Below are 20,302 nucleotides of genomic sequence, written 5' to 3' on the forward strand. Positions count from 1 at the left end.
AATCTCGTTCAGGGGAATCTAGCAGTATTTTTAAACTGTCATAAAGAGTTAGGTCTGCTGGCCTCCACCATAGTCCAAGCAGAAGCAAACCAACTCAAATATCAGACCTCAGGCAAGTATAAGCCTGGGGAGTGTGAGGGGAAATGTCCTACTTTTCTTGCTCAAATGATCACCTAAGTAATCTAGACACATACCTATAAAGGTTTAAAATCAGCAGCTAACCATAGTAACGTAGAGCTCCTCATGAGTAATCCTTTCTGCTTTGTGATAGGTTTTGCAGCTGTGCTGAGGTCCATGTTGTTACAGCTAGTTTGTTCCATAGCTGCCTTGGGTAGATCTACATGCATTCCTGTGCTACATTCCAATAGGAAAATTTAAAGAGTATGTAGGAGTGATACCCCATGAAACCAGTGCAAAGAGTTTTCAAACAACAGCCAGAAGGTTTTATTCTAATCTGTTCCTGCAGAATCACCAATTTTATCTGTTTCCCCTACATCCTACTGTTCATTTTGCTGTATTAGGTTCATGAGGACAATATTAAAGTGTCTTCAGAGTCCAGGGAAGGATTGTTTATTGTCTGTGGTGATGCAAAGTTCACACTTCACACTGTTCTGTGGATTTATGTTTATATTCACTTTGCAAAACAGTCATATTTTTAAATCATTGGCAAACAAAGATAAATTTATAAAGCATGGGAAAGCACATGTGTTTGTATATACAAATGGAAACAGTTAAGTAAGTTCATAGGTTACTCTTGGATTTGCATGAATTGGTGCATGCATAGACATAGACATATAAAAGCTCTCCATTGAAGAATCCTTTATGCATAATGGCTTTGCTATCATGTTAATGGAACAGTTTGATGTGAATACTGAAATGTATATCTAATGTCAAAATCCTGGTTTAATAGGTGTTGGTTTAATACGTGTCTTAACATCAACCACTGTTGAAGCAGCATTAAGGTTGAAAAATTACACATATCAAAGTCAAGCACTTCTAGACGTTGCGCTTTCCCCTTGATATTCACTTAGCATATTCATACATGCAAAATTTCTGTCATGCATCAACAGTCATCAAATGGAGCAACCTACTTTTTGTCTAGTTCTAAAGTTTTGCCGATAAAGACCCTTAAGTGCTGCTTAGGATGTTAATGTTGTCTCCCCTCCATCTTTTCCTTTTTTCTCTGGAAATATACTGAGAGCTGAGGCTGGAGTGTCATCAGAGATCCTGGTACCATGGGGTGGTGGGGCAGTTTCCAAAGTGTCAGTATACAACACAGTAAAGCAGAATTAGAAGGAAAAGGGACAGTAGGGAAGACAGAAAGGGTGTAATAACCTCTGCAAATATAAACTCAGGCAATAGCTCTGTGTCACAAGTAGGCAATTTCCTTACTGCCAGAGACTCTCACAGGGCTCATTGCACTGACTCGCAGAAACCGCAACTGCTTTGCGATCTGCAGGCTCAGTCATGCCTTCAAATTTTGTCTCAGGGGCTTTTTTTCTTGGAATTTCTACAATTTCATTTCTCTTTTTGTTTCATTAAGTAATACTGACAGGGTGTAATGACACTGTACAGCTGTGATTGGCACAATGGTTCCTCTTGGATCATTCAGTTTTTAAAAGAATGATTCATGACAATTGCTACTTTGTGCTGATTTAAACCTCTCATTTTCAATTAACAATTTTCAAAGCAGTTCCAGTCATCCCTGCCATGGCCAAGCTGTTAGGAACATATCTGACACAACTTAATCTGGCAGACTAGGCTGTAACTTTGTGCTGCGAACAAATAAATCAACAAACTATGATAGCCTTTTTCTGATGGGCAGAGCTCAGACATCAGCAAGAGGAGGCACAAAGGAAGCACAGAGTGCAGACATGAAAGAGGCTGGAAAGCCTTCTGCAGCTCTGATGTCTTCTGCTACCAGCTCTTCCTTTTTGCATAGCAGTTCCTTTTATTTTCACCTACCTGTTGTTTTTTTTGTTTTTTGGGGTTTTTTTATCAACTTTCCTTTCCCGTTCTTGATATTTGTCTTAAGGTATAAAGTACGACTGTTTCCCAAGACCTCCTGCAGCAATTGCCATCATTGCTTATTCTCACTCTGCTGGGGCTCCCCGTTTGGGTGGATGGCAAACAGCAGGAGTGTGGCTGATCCCTCGAGTGTAAGACTTTCATATTTGCTGTAACTCATGTTGTAGGAAGCATCCTCTGTCTAGCACAAGAGCAGAGAAATACCAAAGGAAGGGAAGAAGCAGGAGACTGTCTGTCTTCCATCTCTGACTTTTGGCCCCAAAGTCCGTGTTCAGGCTGAGTTCAGCCATGCCTCTGGGCTGGTCCCAGTGTGGCTGGGCTGAGTACAGTGTCCCAGGGAGTGGGGAGGACAGGTGGAACGAGGTGCTTGGGAATCAGTTGTCACTGGAACAGCCAGTTCACATCAAAGATTAAGTTGCTTCTAGCTCAGCCCTGCACCCAAGATCACCATACTTCTGTTACTTTTGGTGGGCATACGTGTGGATTTACATGAGCTTGGGGTGTATAGAACATGTTTTATGGTTTATTTTTGACACACTGGTGTTTTAGGTGAGCTTCAAAAAAAAGTGCATCAAATGTATATCAGAACCACTGGGCACAAATGCATCTTCAGTAGTATCTCCTCCCACTCATGAATAAAGCATTTTGGTTTTATGCTAAAGGATTCCTACATCCTCCCCATAGTTCAGAACACATTCCTAGCAATGTGATATGGCAGGATTTAGTCTTTGCTATCTTCACTATCAATACAAAATCTTTCCTTTTTAAACATTTTTTTCCACAGGTCATTTATTTTATTAGCATTGTGCAATTTGGGTGTGATTTTTGCTACAGGGACAAAGAACTATTAGAAAATAGGCATGCACCAAGAGTACCTTGGGTTTGATGTTTTCATGGTCAGGAGGCAACGAAAAAGACTGTGGTGAAGTCAGCTCTCTGGGTCTTGATGGCAGTGTGCCTGGTGACTTGTCTGAGACAGGAGACCTGTACTTTAATACCGGTGAGGTGGTAGACTGCTCAGGTCTTGGAGAGGAGGAATTAGACCTATAATTTGTGTTCACCAATGAAGGATTAAGCTTCAGTGGATGGGAATTAATATTACCAGTTTGTGGAACTGGTGGAGTAGAACAAGGCCATGAGAGAGACCACTGCTCTGAGACACTTGAAGGGTTAGGGGAAGAGGGACTCAACTCCCGAACAGAGGTTTGGGGTGATTCTGATTTAGACCTAGAAGCTGAATGCAAAAGACTTGGGGAAGGAGATGAGTGTTTTTCTAGTGTGGGGGAGAATAGGCCACTAAGACTGGTAGAAGAAAGCAAAGGATATGACCGGCAGGTGAAGATGGGTGAGTAAGTGTGTACTCTCTGAGACTTCTGAGGTGCCCAGGACCTGGAGCCAGCATATCGCAGCCCTTCTGGAGAAGGAGAGGGAGGGGTTGCAAGGGAAGAGTGTGATGGGGAACAAGGAGGAGGCATTGCAGACTGCAAACCTGGAGAGACAATGGATTTTCTATGAGAGGAGATGGGGGATAATGGAGGACTTCGGGGGTCTGGAGGAAGCGCTCTGACTGGAAGGTGCTTTTTAGGAGAAAGGGACCTCGACTGAGGGGTGGAATGAGGCTTGGAGGGTAAAGGCAGGTGCTGAGCCCATCCTGAAAGCCAACATTTCTCTCTGCTAGGAGAATCTGGCCTTATAGGAAGGCTTGAAACAGATTTCTTGGGGGTTGGGGGAGTTGTTTTGGACTTTTGATCTATTGCTAGTGTGGAGGAACCAAGGGAGCTAGGAGAAAATGTGGGACAAGATGCAGGTGAAAGCGGTCTCCGCTGAGAAGAGCCTGATCTCAGAATAGCAGTTAAGAGGGTCAGTCTGCTTGGCAGAGGGGATACGACTCCTGCCTTCACTAAATTTCCTCTAGATGACATTTGTGTGCAAGGCTCGTTTATACTACATATGGTTGAAGAGGAACCATAAAGAGAGGGTGGAGACAAAGGTTTAGGGCTAGGAGATAATGAATGTGTTGTTATATGTACAGGGACAAGAGATAAAGCATTCAATCTTTTGGAAGAACTGAGGGATGAAGACTGAGATGAAGATCCTTGAATTTCAGTTGAATGTGAAGGATTAGGGGAAAGGCTTGGGCTCTTTGCTGGAACAGAGGATGTGGTGAAGTGTCCCATTTTGCAAACACAGCCAGGGGTATAGACACTTGGTGTAACTTGTAGGTTATCATACAGCTGAGGAGTGGAGTAAAAACTGGATGCTTTAGACATGGAGGGAGGTGAACTATGGAAAGCAGACTGAAAGTAGAGAGAGGAATCTTGCTTAGAAAACCCAGTTGCTGACTGCCAGTTGTTACAGGAGTCTTCCAGCGAAGAGGCTTGATTCAGGTTAACCATGGCACCACACGCTACTTTCTGATTAATTGGAGAAATTAAGTGGACAGCAGGTGGTTTAGAGGAAAGATGATCAGAGATGGAAAGAGTGGAAATTAACTGGAGAAAAAAGAAAAACAAAAACATTAATACAGGTGGAACCTGTGGAACTGTCAAGCACCCCACATTTCAGTCCTGTGGTCATGCATATAGTGCTTCCATTAGTTCTGCTCTGTTGGTTAAAAGCACAGGGCTGTCTTAAACTCAGGGATAAGGGAGGGGACTGAGTGCAGATAAGTTAGATGATACTTCATTTATATTAGACCTCAATTTTGTTGACATAACAAGGTTCAAGGCTACTGTATTTTTCATTTTAGTTAAACCCCAAGACAGTTGTGTCATCAGTATCCAGAATCATGTGATGCTATTCACATTGTATAAACACAACAGAAAGTGAGAAAATTGCGATATTGTCCCATCTCACTTTACCAGTTCAGTGGAAAGTAGCCTTTCTGTAAATGAAATTCAAGTACTCGTTTTCCCATTCAGTAAACACCTTCTGCAGCACTGTGATATCAGAACAAGAAATTTGCTCACAACTACTTAAATCAGGCATCCAGTTTGTTTTTCACTTTTCTTGTAATTCAGAGAGCAGTGCATTTTACAGTTTGTAGGCGTGTAAAAGTCCTTATCCCCATCTCCATAGTCTTACAATACACTAATAAAACAGTAATGAGTTATTTCTCGAGTACCTTTTTTCTTAGGTCTATTCAAATTAGGATTTCTCAAAACTAATTAGAGCATACAAGTATATTATCAACTTTTTATACAGTTTTATGCTTCTAAAGAAAGAAATTATCTCAAAGTCTTCCAAGTTATTATAATGCTGACATTAAAAACTGGGGTGTACACAGTATGAATAAAACATATCAGTATGAAATAGTGATCTAAGTCAACTGTAAAAAAAAGGCTATAAATTATCACCTAACTTTTGACTGAGCAATTTGAAAGCAGGGAAACTGACTTATCCCTACAAACTTCATACAAATATAAGAACACTTATTTATCTACTTATGTTTGATACCCTGAAAAGATTATGCAATTCTATAAAAGACAATTATACCATCCAATTTCTACATACATGCCTTGTGCATGACTGTGGCTCAGCTTGCGAATTATATCTTTAAATACAAATTTATTCCCCATAAGAGAGAATAATTATAATTATTGTTATTAATATTATTGTTTTTATTATTATTATATCATATAGTATTGATACATCACAAAACAAAAAAAAAGAACAAATGAAATAACTTTCAAGTGAGAGCACATGCTGAAAGAAGCTTGACAGAAGAGGGTTTTTAGGGCTAAACTACACCTTAAAGGCTAAATATGCACATCAGACCCCTATTAGGCCTTATAACTTAAAATCAGTGAGCTCTTCCTGCTAAATGATACCATGTAAATTGCAAGCCTTGTAAACTGAAGATACTTTCTGTATAACTGCAGAAAAATCAAGGCAATGCCTTGATTTATAGAAATAAACACCAAATATCTTCCCCTTATTTTATATACCTCAACACATAGAAAGCCAACGGATGTATACAGGGCAAATATTAGAATATAAAGATGTATATCTGTAATATCATTGTAGCATATGTTTTATTGTATCAAGAAATTATGACTCCTGTTGGAAAAGCTGCTAATTAAGAATAAGAAAAATAATGGAAATTAATAATAACTTATTAATATTTTAAAATTATGGAAAATATTATTAAATGTGTCATGAAACATAAAATTATTTTACAAGTTAAAAAGCAGCGTGGTGATACATCTGATAATTTGGAGCAGCCTGCTGAAATTAATAATGAGTTCCGGAAGTTGATCAACTACCAAAAGAGAACTGGGGAATGAAACCTCTATATTTAAAAACAGAATAGATAAATTTCCCTTACAAAGACAATAGATTAAAAGAAAATGAGGAACAAATATGAAACTCCATAATGAAAGAGCAGGATGTGCAATGACTTCTAATTAGTTAAAACTTCATAAGAAAGATTTATAAGCAGCTAGGAAATTGTTCATAGTAGCAGATGATAAATATGCTCATGTAAGTTTAATAAAGACATGTTGCAGTAGTCATCTTCCAGTTTGAACAGCACTGAACATTAAGTGCTGAGCTAATTGAGCCATTATTCAAGTTTTCTGGAAAAGATTTTGCTATTGTGTTACAGTATTAACCACAACTATAGATGATTACTCTCTTATTTACAGGATGGAAGAATCATAATCAAAGTTGGTTGGAAGTAATTTTTCGAGGTCATCTAGTCCAGCCTCCTACTCAAAGCAGGGCTCTCACCAACACCAGCAGGTCAGGTCAGCTGTGGCCTGCCTCACAAGTCTCTAAAGCCCTAATGGAAGCAGCTCCAGCATCCCCTGGGCGGCCTGTGTCAGTGCAGCACCACCTCCCAGTTGAGGAAGCTTCTCCAGATGTCCAGGTGGGACCTCCCATGCTTCAATTTGTGGCCATTGCTGTCTTGCCTGCCACTGCAGAGAAGAGTTTGGCTCTGTCATCCCTGTAACTGCCCTTCAAGTAGTTGTGGGCTGTTCCTAGATGCTTCCGTGTCTGCTGCTTTGCTGGAGTCAGCAAAGCCAGCGCTCTCAGCCTCAGCTCACATGTGCCCTAGCCACATTTACAGTGGCTGGACCCCCATTCCCTTCTTCACATCTCGCTTGAATTTGGGCATGAGTAACCATCAAACTGAGCGTGGTTTTACAGGTGCAGCCTCACCAGGGCCAGTAGATGAGATATAACAACTTTCTTTGATCAGTGGAATTTGTTTTGCCTTTTTTTCCTGTTCAGTTTCTCCACTGGTTTAAAATGCTTCTGTAGTAGTACTGGATCAGTGCAGAGGAAGCGAGTGACTGAAGTAGATCTGTGTTTCTGTAGGAACACAGTAGGTCTCTGATTCAACTACAAGCCTTTTTCTCTTCTCAGGACCTCAGATAGATGCACATTTCCCAAAAACATATAAAGAAAGTTGAAACAGGTGGCAAGGTTACCTTAGCACAAAGCAATCAAGGAACTTGAAGATGATCTTAATGCCTTGTAGATGATGATCCCAGAAATATCAAAGAGGTCATAGACTTAGTACTGGGCCTTAACCAGTTAACCTTCAGCACATTTGAAATGGCAGAGCTGAGCTGGACACAAGGCACGTGGTCTTCCTGGTGAGAGTACATTGTTTCGGAAGGGCACAAACACTGTGGTTACTTATAGCAGCAATGCCCTGAGAGGTGTGCTGGGCAAACAGAAAAAGGGAGAGTGTGACCAGCTGAGAGCCCGAATGGCAAAAATCATGTCTGAGAGAAAGTATGGTTTGATGTAGACCTGGTCCTGGGACCAGTTAACCATGCTTTGATCTCAGGAGAATTTGGTTATAGATAGGAAAAAGTAAATCCCCTACCAAGCCTGCAACCTGAGAACCAGAATGTTAGAAAAAAGCACTGAAGACTGTGGAAAACTTGACAAACTCTCTGGAGACAGCACAGTAAATCAGACTGTGAGCTGAGACCCTATTCGTATAGGTGCCATTTAGAACACTCTGGTTTCTCCGAACAGGGAAGGTGCATTCTTCCTGGCAATCGCAGGAGTTTGTAGGGACTTTTGACTGATTTGTCTGGAAAAGCCAAGCCAGATGACACGCACTGGACAGAGGAATATCAAGTGAACTAGCTAAAAAAGCCTTCTGGCTACTGATCCACTGGAGTGAGCCAGGAAGTGTCTCCAAGGTGAGTTCATTCAGGGAAGCAGACATCCCCTTCATCCCAAAGGGTAAATTCCCAAGGGCAGGAGCCACTCTGCCTCTCTCTTGCATAACTAGATGCTCTTTAACATTAAAAAAAAAAAGGGGGCACAATACCTAAACAGCAAATTATCACCAAAAAGTTCCAAATATGACCAGAATAACTGGTGATGTTTTTTTAACTGATTATTTTTTCAGACTTTGAATATAGTATGGCATTTTCCAACATCAGTCAGGATGTTTATGCATCAAAGAACAACAGAAGCTTCCATTTTTAAGAAAATACTTTCTTTTTTTCTTTCATTAAAACGAAGTTAGAAATTAATGAAGCTGTAGGAGCCCTCTGGTACAGTTAGAGTGATCCCCTGTACATCACAATGGTCCCCAATACCAGTCTTTGTTTTTTCCACCTCTGACAGGAAACCCATAGTCTAGTTATACTTTTAAATTAACATAATGTTGTATGTAATAATTCTTAGGTGTTACATGATACTGCCATTATAATCCAAGAACTGACATGGTAGCCCCTATACAGAATCCTTTGTACAAAGGAAATCTACCAAGAGATAAATAATACATCTATCTAATGTTTTCATAATTTTCCTTCGTTTCTGAGCTGATGATACTTCATTAGATAGTAAACCAGAAAGAGCAAAGCCTAAGGCAACACTGAAGAAGAATCAGAACATCAGTGAAAAGTAGCTTGGTAAAAACAACCCTTTCTTATGAAGCGACAGAGATAGCTGGAGAGATTCAGATTATGAAGACTGTGGAAGTACTTACAGTCTTGAAAACTTGTGACCTAAGAATATTGAAGAGATATGCATTGCCCATATTACACACTACCTCTCCTCACATTCAGGTGAATTGTTAGTAAAGTTAGGCTTTGATTCCTTGTTCTGTGCAATTTGCATTTTCTGTTACTTTGCCAGACAAATCCCTGTTTACTTGTCATCAAAAGCTTAAGAAAACCACAGCATATGATTTTTTCTGTAGTCTTACAAAAATTCTGCCCCATTTCTGTAGTAGCTTTTAAAGACACCACCCAAGTAAGCCCGGCAGAGTATTGCTGAACTAAATTTGTTTTTTTCCTGAGACAATTATTCTTTTACAGGCTGCTTCCTCTGCAAAGATTTACCTATGACTTTACACCTTCCTCAGGTAGAATTCTCACCAGCTTCACTGAGAGTTTCTCAGAAAAAAATGAGTGTTTCTTAATGCTGTGAATCCCAAAGCAGAGTGGATTTCTTATTCATAATTTTCTCAATCAAAAACTGACTCTGAATATGATGAAAAATTGAGTAGCACAAGCATTTCAACACAAGATAGGAAGTTCTATTCATTTTCAGAGACCAAGTAGCCACACTTAACTTTTTTTTAGAAGTATTGATGAAGAACTGCTTTTTCAACTGATAGGAACACTGTCGCAGTCAAAGAAAATTTGATTTATTCCATGTGAGAAGTATGTTGCTATTGTACTAAAGGTAAAGCTTCCCACTTTATGTACACCCTTGAAAACTATCAGTGCTCTTTCCAAGATAGGAGGCATTAATATTTCGTGCAGTAAATCAGATTGATGGATTTTTAAAATGAAACTTATCAAAGAACCTTTTTTGAATTGTCGCAATGACAATTTAAAATTTTAATAAATCAATAAATTATTTGATCTATATACATATCAACATAAAATAGGCCTTCTATCTTCATTACTTTGTTACATCTGTGCAAAATCAGTGCTAACTAACAATCAGAAGAGTAGGATTTTTACAGCATCTTTCTCTTGCATAAAAAGCTGCAGAGGGTGCTTAGAAAAAAACCCTAGGCCTGGGAAGTCAGATGTTAATAATTCAAATGATCTACAGGCTTTATTGATTTCAACGACCTTAGCCAATTTAGGTTAGCTAGGAATCTAACACCTTCTGATTAACTTGCTGTCATGATGAGTTGCTCTTAATGGAAAGAACAATAGATCTGCTTTACCTGCTCCATGTGTACACCAGAGCCACAGGGAGAGGCAGCAAGTCAGAAGAGATGGGACAGCTCCTTAAAGTCCAAACATTACAGGCATAGCCAAAAAAAATGCTAATGAAAGAATAAATTGGCCAAGCTGCTTTACAAACAGGCTCAACGTCCATGTCCTGAAAGCTTCAGAAAGCAAAGGCTAGTTCCAAAGTTTAAAGAGCACATTACCTGATGTTTTTGCAGATCAGCAGTGCTGTGGGAAAGTGTAGCACCTGGAACTTGACCATCGCCAGGAGGTTTCCCTGCCCCGATGCCAGGGGAAATGTGGGACGTGGCCAGCAGCTGAGCACTGATGGGACCATAGCCATTGGAAGGCCGATGAACGTTGTTCGAAGCAGCAGCTACTTCATCTTCATCACCAGAGTCCGTAATCAGGATAAACTCAGCCTTAAAAAGGTCATTCTCCTGCATTTCTCGTTTGCTTGAGTTACACCCTGGGGACTGGAAAGCCGTTTGGGTGCTGTTTGTGGAGATGGTGGGGACACAGTCTTGTCTGGCTCCACGCTTTAAGGCCAGCTCATCAGATACTACGTTAGACTGCAAAAGATACAAGGACAAAGACCCGAGTTAGCTGCATTTTATTTGTGTTCCCCAAAATGCAAAGAAACTTTGGCTCGCAGCGGAGGCTGGCACTGCACTACCAAAAGCATAGAGGGTAAATGAAGAATTTGGGCATGAGCACCAAGCAGAAACCAGCTCCCCAGGGAGCCCCCGCTTCCAGTCCCCAGCAGATGCTGTGGGGGCTGCCTTCCCGGTGGCTCGCAGAGCAACAGGGGACTCTGAGCATAATGATGACCCGAGCCCAGAGCTGGCACAGGAACCAAAAAGGAGGGTGCAGTCAAGCCGAATGAGCTGTCAGACCAGACTATGCCAGACATGATGGGAAGGCACCCCAACTGCGGCATCCATGTGAGCAGACAATGCTCCTCAGAGCAGTCTGACAGACAAATCTGGGACAAAACCTATACATATTAATGAAGAAACAAAGGCCTTTAAGCCAGGACATTCTCTGAAGAGAGCAGACAAAGGATCTGAGGTCAGAGAGCTTTACTGTATGTTCACGCTTCTCGGCACAAACCACAATTGTTCTTCATATTTTCTGCAGCTTCTACTTCCAGTATGTGACTTCTCAAGCATGCTTTGGATGACAGCAGGAGCAGTTCAAGCTGAGCATACGACATGCACATCACCAAATGATTCAATATTGAAACTGCTATGGTAAATCATATTTCTCTTAAGGAAGAATCAAGTAAAAAAACCAGAAATACTGCATACTGCAAGAGAAGGCCTGTAGATGGGGCTCATACTTGAATCCTGCATGAGGAATACAGTAATTACAAATTTCCACTTCCCCTGTAGCTCTATGAGTCCCTAGAGCTCAGTTCTTTAAAAAAAAATTTGGACCATAAAGGGGGAACACCAGCAGCATGACTTTGGAAGTGTTATTTTCATTATCTGATGTTGGTCATTTTTTTTAAATATTGTTCAGGTTCTAGACATTTTAGAAAAGAGAATAATCAGTGCTATGAAGGCCTCAGAACTGCATCACCTGCCAAAAAAGTTTTGTCTGCCTACAAAGAAACAAAGTGAGACAGACATCAGGAAGACATGATTCTGCTTTACTCATGTTACAGAAAACCCAATACTGAGTGGCTGGAAATGTAACTTATGAGTTAAACATCCTGAGGATAATATTCCAGTGCATGTCTCTTCAAACACATCCATTCTTTGCCCAGATCTAACCCCTTTTTAGACAGATAGGACATTGAAAATGCTAGAGCTCATTCAGGTCAGAAGGCAGTGAACTACTGTGAAAAGTTTATTAGTGGAGGAGCACCCAGAACTGCATCCCCAGCAATGTCCCAGGGAAGGAGCTGTTACACAACAGCAGAATCACCATAATCACTAATATTAACCTGAGGGTTGCTGTTGCCTTTCAAGCAGCATAAAATAAAATAAAAGGCCGTTAAGTGCTGTGAGGCAGGAAAGGAATAACAAACACTGTGGGCTGGCTAAACAAAGGAGAACCAGGAATGTTGTGCTGCTGGCTTCACCGTCATAGATCACGGGGGCAAGCTTTCAAAAACAAAAAGCAAGCTTCCACTTTGATGCATTATTACAGCTATGAAAGGGATTGGCAGCTTTGCTGGAAGCCACAGCACTGGCATTTGCTGGAACCAGGATACAGTGACCAGCTCTCGGTCGATCCCAGTGTGGTAACACTCCTCGCACACCACCCTTGCTCCCACGAAGATAAGGAAGGAATCTCCCCTTGTTTGCCAAGAATATAGTCTTGCATGACTGACAGAGGACAGTATCAAGATGGGCAAGGGTTTCCTTCCAATGTAAACTCTGCCAAAGGCAAAACAAGCTGTTGAGCAGATACCAGCCTTCTCTTGTGCAACAATTCTGCTTCTCTGGTAAGCTCGGTAATTAAAACCAAGCACAAGCCAAGAAACAGTTCAAGGGAAAGAGCTTCAGTTCAGCGATGCTCAGGATAAAATTTTATGTATCTTTTGAAAAAGTGGGAAAATTAGTGCAAACAAAAATCTACCTTATTTATAATTTCTTGATTGCTCAGTTCCTTTGGTTCCTCTGGAATTGTCACAAGGAACTTAGAGACATCCCCAACCTCAAAATGAGTTGGAAGTCGTCCAATAGATGGTACAAATGTGAAGGTCAATGGTTTGGTGCCAGGTTCTTGAGAAGTAACCTACAAAAACACATAATTAGTTCAACTTTTTTCTCCAAATAAAATTATTTTTGTCAGAGTTGAAATAGCGTGAATTAATTAATCTATATTACTTACAAACCTATTATTAATTAATTTAATTACCATGTATAATTAATTAAAAATGATCGGTTATTTTTATTGAGTCATTGTATATGAAGGACTTCTTTAACAGACAGAATATTGCCTTGATTATACCCATCAACATCCTATACATTCTAGTGGTGTGGCAACAGTAGACAGGAGAAAATTTGTTCAATAATGCTGTTATTCTTTCAATTTTCCATACTAGAATAAGAAAACCATATTCAATTCATTTCAAGGTTGTATTTATCTTTGTTTAACTCCGCTTTAGTAGAACAACAATGTAATTATACCACTGCATCTGGACATATTATTCACTTAACCACTAGAGTATTCACTTAACCACTGAAATCAGAAAAACCTTCACTCTGCAAAAGGAAAGCAAAACATGTTTACATTTTCTAATGCAAATGCAGATAATTCTGAATATCTGGGATGAATTCTGATACAAGGAAAGGATCTTCTCCCATTTTCTTTGGGCCATTCAGCCACATACACCATTTAATTTTGTGTCTGTCTGCTTATGTCTCCCTCCCCACCTTGCATTCTCTCTAGGACTCTGTACATAGGGCCTGAAGACACTGACGAGAAGAGAGACTAACAGAAGGCAATTTCACCTGAGCATTCAGTTTTATCACAGTGCTCTCCTATCACTTCCATCTCCTTCACAGGGGATACTGGACAGGAAAAAGAAGTCTACACCATGGTAAAACTCTCAGTTGCTTTTCCAGATACCAGGCAGAGGAACTGCGGAGGCCTTGACAAGGTAAATGGAGGGAACCACATCCTAAACCAGCGAACCTGACATGCTGACTTTCCCACTACTAGTTGGTGTAGAAACCCGTTCTTTCTGATTCAAAACTGTGGAATGTATAGATTTTCCCCTTGTTTTACCATTGGATTTAAAGTTTATGACAGTTAATTGTGTTTTCAATGAGCTCTAATATGCAGAACCTTGAACTATATTGAATCATACAGAAAAACAGGACTGCTGCTTTGGCTCTTTTTTTTGGTTTGCTTGTTTAAAGTGAAACAAATTGGAAAGCTATGGCTCTCATTATGCTTCCTTGTAATTTGCATCCATAAGTAAATAGCAATTACAGAACAGAGTGGAACTATGGAATACATTCACAGGACTCGAACGTCTCATAGCTGGAATATTAAAAACGATAGACACAGGTTTCCAGTTTTAAAAAAATCTAAGCAAATATTAATTACTTCCACTAAAAGAAGACTTCTGGAGGGCTTGGGCAAAACAGAAGCAGTTTATTTATACAAACATTGCCAACTGCTCTTTTCTCTATAATTTAGAACTCTGCTCTCTCGGACACACCCACAATAATCTTCCATGTGCCTGCCTCCAATTCTGAAAGAACAAGGTGTTTTGGTGTTTGAAAGTGAAAAATCTGAATAAATGGCAGGCATCTCAGTTCTGAAATCAGGCCTTTATATTCACAAACTCACAAGAGTAGGTTATGTTACACCGCAGGCTTGCTACCCGGTTAGAGGTGTGCATTGCAAGGATACAGGGACAAGGTGGTCTCCTACTTTCCCCCCTCCACTTCACATGAGTGGCCAAGCACCAGAGTACATGATGCATGGCCTGAATCAGTAGCAAAAGAGTGACTGCTAAATGCTCCACCACAGCAGGAGCTCTGGATGTTATTTTATGTGAGGGAGAAACAACATAGCTCTGTCCTTGCAGCCACCATGCCTGAATCCAATCATTGCTTTTCATAAATCAGGAACAAATTTTTTAAATATCAATAGCTGGCACATTAGGTGCTTAGTCCTTGTTCCTGATGTAAGTCAGCAGAGTAACACCTGTACTCAAGGACATACTAATGAGAAGCCACCAGTCCCTGCAACACAGCCAGGGATGCAGCCTCCACCCAAGCACCTGCTGTACCCAAAGGTGCTCCTCAAGAAGCAGAATTACCTGCACACAGGCAGGAGCACCCATCATATCAGCAGTAGTGATTTCTGTACAGCTGGCACTAGCCGTTACAGCCTTAAACAGCACCTGGGGTCTCCACTGAAATCAGCTTGAGATGGCCTTTGCTTTCCTGCAGATCTGTAGCTATGCTTTCATCTTCTATCTCCAATGAGAAAAATGCAGCTAGTCACTCTGGCTGCTTCAGTCATCTTTACTAACATTTCCCCCCTCTAACTCAGTTCTTGTCATGCTCTTGTTTGACACCCGACAGCAGTTGTTTCTATCAGTGGGTATTCTTGTGTCAGAGCACAACATACTTCTTATGAAAGGAGAAGAAGTGTGCAAATAGGAAACCCACACACAAACAGATTTATAGAAAATTCCTATCAAATGTAGTAGCATTGCTCAACTCCCAGTACTTTTTCTGCATATTTGTAACAAGGAAACACAAACAAAAAGCCAAGTTATGAGGCTCCAGATGATTGCATAGTAATGGGGACATCTTGCCAGCACCTAAGTCTGTACTGCGTCTTACCCTGTGCTTCCAATTTTATTGCTTTGGTGGGAAAATTAAAGAATACATGAAGAAAACCTTGCTATATTTAGCCTAAACACATTCTGGAAATAACCATCAAAATCACTTGCAAGCTAAAACTAAGACTGGAAAACACATACAAGGACGTGTAAGCTAGAATATTCTTTCAGGTGGAGGAAGCCATTAAAGCGTGGCCTTACTTCTATTCCCCTGGTACATTTTCTTTTTCCTAGAGTTCAGGAAGTATAAACCAGCAAATAGAATTACTGTATTTCAGAAAGATTTAAGTTGCCAGCTACTGTGTGAGGCAGCGTGCAGGAATGCACTCCTCTTAGATTCACTCATAGCAAGTTCAAAACAGGAATTTCTAGCAGGTAAAACTGGTCATGCAACCTAGGCTGCCCCCACCCCCCCCAACCCTGAAACCTAGACAATGAGCAAATATCACAAGACTGGTCAGAAAATGCAAATGTATCTACTAGGGAAAACAAAAGAGGAAAAACTCTTGCTTAAAAATACATTTCAAGTGGTTGGTTTTATTTTACAATTTTCAAAAAATATGTAAAAATACTTTGACATGTTAAAATTCAAATTTTAATTGGACAATGTGAAGCAGATGGGACAATTACTTTATTTTTTTAAGGTAGAGAAAGGATATTTGCACCTTTTCTCATATACTTATCTCATTTACTGTATATCTCTGGCTGAGTTTTCTATCTTTGAAGAACTGAAAGAAATTAACAGGATGGACTTTCGGTATTTAATTGCATCTATTAATAGACACTCTGACTTGTAGAGGTAAATAATAGAGAAATAACTTTAACATTCATATATATATATATTTATATATTTGTGAAGCTTTCTTGCAGATTATCATATTTTCCCCATAACCAATAGCAACAGCAGAAGACATTAAATGCTATGTATTCTCTGCTGCTGTAATCCACTTGAATGAATAGTTATGGTGGCAGAAAAATACCTTATGCGACGTCTATGCAAGTAAATACTAATGAATTCTGGTTTATATTATAAAAGCAACTTCACACACAATCAATAATAGATTGTTTTTAATTATATCCATTCATGTTACTTAGTTCTTTGAAGAATATAAATTATAGAATTTAATATAAATAATCTTTGAATATCCATTGGGGGTGATAGGCTTCAAAGTTGTGTCCATTGGGGGCCAAATTGCTTCAAAAGGAGAAACTTGTTCTAGATGACGTCCATGACTTCCTATGTCATCAATTTACAAACAGGTTTGTTGCATAATTAATACCATCAATTTACAACTGCCCCAGGGACAGTAATGTAAATTATATTAATTATTGTTTTCATTACCACAGCTTCCACAGTCCTTACTTGTAGAGCACATTTTTATTGTCTTGGTTACCTTATGAAGACAAATGAACACTTCCATTTAATCCCTCGCATTCTCTATATGCATTCAGCATACTGTCTATTTTGTAATTTAAATTGAGGTCCCATTGTCAGTGATTGCTTCTCAGGATTTCCTTCTGGAATACAGATCACTAAAGTGAAATTGAATCGGTTGGTTCGCATTACCACTTCTTCCACTGATTTGCTAATGTAAGTAATTTTGCTAATAAAATGACATCCTGAGAAAACCTCACTCTCAAAATACCAAGTACTTTCTTTTGAGGCTGTTTGCTTATTTGTTTAAAGGACAGAAAAGGAAATACATGAATAAATAACAGCAAAATAACAAGCATGTGTGTCATGACATAGAACCGTGTTGACTGAAGCGCTGTTTTGGTCAGAGCACAAATTCACATGCCCACAATTCCTGCATGATAAATATAGCTCTAACAGACAGAGAGCACAGTTAACACTGCCCACTCCACCAGGGAGAGGGGCCATCCAAACACCCAGCCCGGGTTGTGTCACCTCTCCTTAAACTCCTTTTCTGTGTTGATACTAAAGTTAAACCACAAAGAGACGTTGTCTCCTCCTCGAGACAGAGAAAAAGGGTAGTCTAGTACAGATTAAATTATCAGTCAATGAGATGTAAGAGTTTTCAGCATGTCTTCATATCATGGCTTATTATAGCTATCACAGTAACCTAATATGGATTAGCTGATTATTATGTAATATGAGCTCCAGCTTATCTAAAAACTTTTACATAGAGCAGCACATGATCATCTGAACACCAACTTTATATCTGTGAAACTTCAGGGGGAAAAGCTAAATCCACTCCAAAAGCCCCAGATGAAATTACAGCCCAGCTGAAGTTTGTGCTAAAATTCCCACTGACGGCCATGGTCCAGACACTTCCCCAAGCCCTGCGATGTGCCCAGTGTATCACCTTCAGCAAACCACTTTTCCTTCTCTCAGTACAGCAGCACACACTAAAATGCACATGCAGACAAATACCTTTTGAAAATTAATGTGTCAAGCACTAGAAGGAGCAAATGAATAATAGTATAAATTTGTAATCCATTATTCAAAATGCAAGAGCTCATTCAGCTGAAGTGTTTCTTTTCAACAATAATTTTAATTAGCTCTTCAGCCCAGCAGACTTTATACAACTGTAATTGCTCTTTCATACTGGTCTACACATATGCAGCTAGACATGGTGAAAAGTAAGTAAAGAACATTTCATTTCCTCCTTTGCAAAGGGAGAGTAAAATACCTTGCCTGTTCTGTATAATATATGTCATTATAAATATATGTCTGTATAAAATATGTCATTAAATGCAGTTTGACTAACTGATCAGAAAACATTAGAACCTAAGGTGACCCAGGTTGCTAAATCATATCTTAGGATCACTGACACCCTTAAAGCCCTTATTTGCTCCAGTCTCCTAAACCTCCTAGGAAACAACATTTTCCAAGCTAAAAACACCTCTGGTGTAACATCTGCTGTAACAGACTGCCTCCAGCTACTGCCTCAGCAGGTAATCACCATTTTCTTCTGTCTGTTCTGCATGCATTTTACTGTGTGGATTGATCAGAAATGACACACAAATATTGCTGCTGATTTTGCACAGGGTTTTTTTGTGGTATGGCCAGGCTTGCCATCAGCTTTTGCATAGGAGGCAGTCAAGGACTTGCAAAAGTAGACTGAAAAAGTCTGAAAGATGACTGCAAAAGAACATGAAAAAAACCCATCATCCTGGTGCTGCCTGGCTTGCACGTTGTCCTCATCAAATATTAACATTCAAAAGACTCCCTGGGAAATGGGAGACTTCAGACCAGGTCTGGTGCCTATAGATACATAAAAATATCTACACCTAAACCTAGGTCCTTGCAAGGTCATAGGATTTACAAGTTCATATGTAGAGTATCCATACTAGTGTATACACATTCACACACACTGGTATAAACAATATATGCTTGTACAATGTCATGATACTTCTGCCCAACACAAAGGCCGCAGACTGCTTTGTCACATTAGTATAAGAGCAGTGAAGCACAACAGATCCGAGTTTTCCAGTCCTGTTTTGAATAACTCTATCTCAATTATTCAGTGAGAAATTAAAGTTAACCTGAACTCATTCTTTTTCCTGTAAAAGTTTCTTGCCATTTCAGCCCTGCAAGAGAGTCATAGAATGCTGCTGTCATCCTCACAGCAGTCTTGGACCATAGTCTAATGTGAATGACATAATTCCCCTCGTTTTCTTTTCCCAAAAGCTGCACCTATCACTAAGCAGGTGTAATTTTCAAATCAAGCACTGGGAATAGAAATAAATCCCTATTGACATCTGTCAGAGCTGAGAGACCAGTCTTGTGGGATGATGCTAGCAAGGAACTCCACATCTACAGTAGCACGGGATTTCAGCCAGAGCAACTCCCTCCTCATGATGCTGACCCTCATGTGTGATGAGGGTTCACCATCACCAAGCGCTGCCGGTCCTGCCCTCCCTACTGCAGGAGGATGAAGCCCACATGGTGCTGCCACCACAGATGAGCACCTCAGCAGTTCTGCTTTCAAAGATGCATTGCAAAGCAAGTTTGGTAACATACCAATGTTATTGTTGCAAGCAATACATTTTTGGGAGCAGGTGGTGCCCAGCATCACATCTGTGACTATACATATCCCTGCATGTGTCTTCTAACGGACCATTATTTTTGTACAGCAAACTAACTACTGAGCGACTCAAGAAAAAGGATACATACATGTGCTAATAAAACATGTCATGTCATCAGGAAACCATAGCTTGAAGACTGTTGAAGAAAACCAAGGGATTTTAACAGATGCCTCTAAAAGTACAAGCACAAGATAACAGCAGAAGCCTTGAAAGTGTAAGTATAGGACAGGGCCCCTAGGGCTGCAAGCACAAATCATTAATAATCAGTTATTGCTCACTGCAGGAATGCAACCTTTTGTGCTAGTATTAAGGATAACAAAGAAAGCAAAGAGCCAGTATCCATCATGTGTAAAACATACCAAACACCATAGAAATTGGATATTCCATAGAATTTTCTGGCCAATGAAGAAAGAACAAGCGAACTGTTTGCAAATGTAGAAAAGTAACTTCAAGTGGGCTAAAAGTGTGGCATACATATGCCTGCAAACAACTGGAGATGCTGGCAGCTTCCATAACAATGCATAAAAAAGAAGTGGTAGAAATGAGAAAGTTTGTCTAGGACAGTTCTAACTGTTTAATTATTGAGAATGAGCTGTAATAGTTGGACTATTTTCACTGTAGCTGGACTAGTAACCAACATATAAGCCCCGTGTACATGTGAACTTGTGTGCACTTGTGTGAACAGTACAATGAGGAGGTGGTAAGAGGAAATAGTAAACTGAAGAGAGAGTAAGTA

At 39.9% G+C, this 20,302-nt stretch overlaps 1 protein-coding gene across 1 annotated transcript in view; it reads right to left on the bottom strand.

Moving 5' to 3' along the window:
* Positions 1 to 2,080: 2,080 nt before the first annotated feature.
* Positions 2,081 to 20,302, bottom strand: part of MLIP (muscular LMNA interacting protein) — a 58,126-nt gene continuing 39,904 nt past the window's right edge. The window contains exons 2-5 of the mRNA XM_055714065.1: positions 12,783 to 12,941; positions 10,397 to 10,765; positions 2,904 to 4,520; positions 2,081 to 2,209 (exon numbers count right to left, since the gene is read on the bottom strand). Of these exons, the coding sequence (XP_055570040.1) occupies positions 2,081 to 2,209; positions 2,904 to 4,520; positions 10,397 to 10,765; positions 12,783 to 12,941 (2,274 nt within the window). The remainder of the gene's footprint in view (positions 2,210 to 2,903; positions 4,521 to 10,396; positions 10,766 to 12,782; positions 12,942 to 20,302) is intronic.

The sequence above is a fragment of the Falco cherrug genome, chromosome 6 (genome assembly GCF_023634085.1).
Source record: "Falco cherrug isolate bFalChe1 chromosome 6, bFalChe1.pri, whole genome shotgun sequence".
In the NCBI taxonomy this organism is placed as follows: domain Eukaryota; kingdom Metazoa; phylum Chordata; class Aves; order Falconiformes; family Falconidae; genus Falco; species Falco cherrug.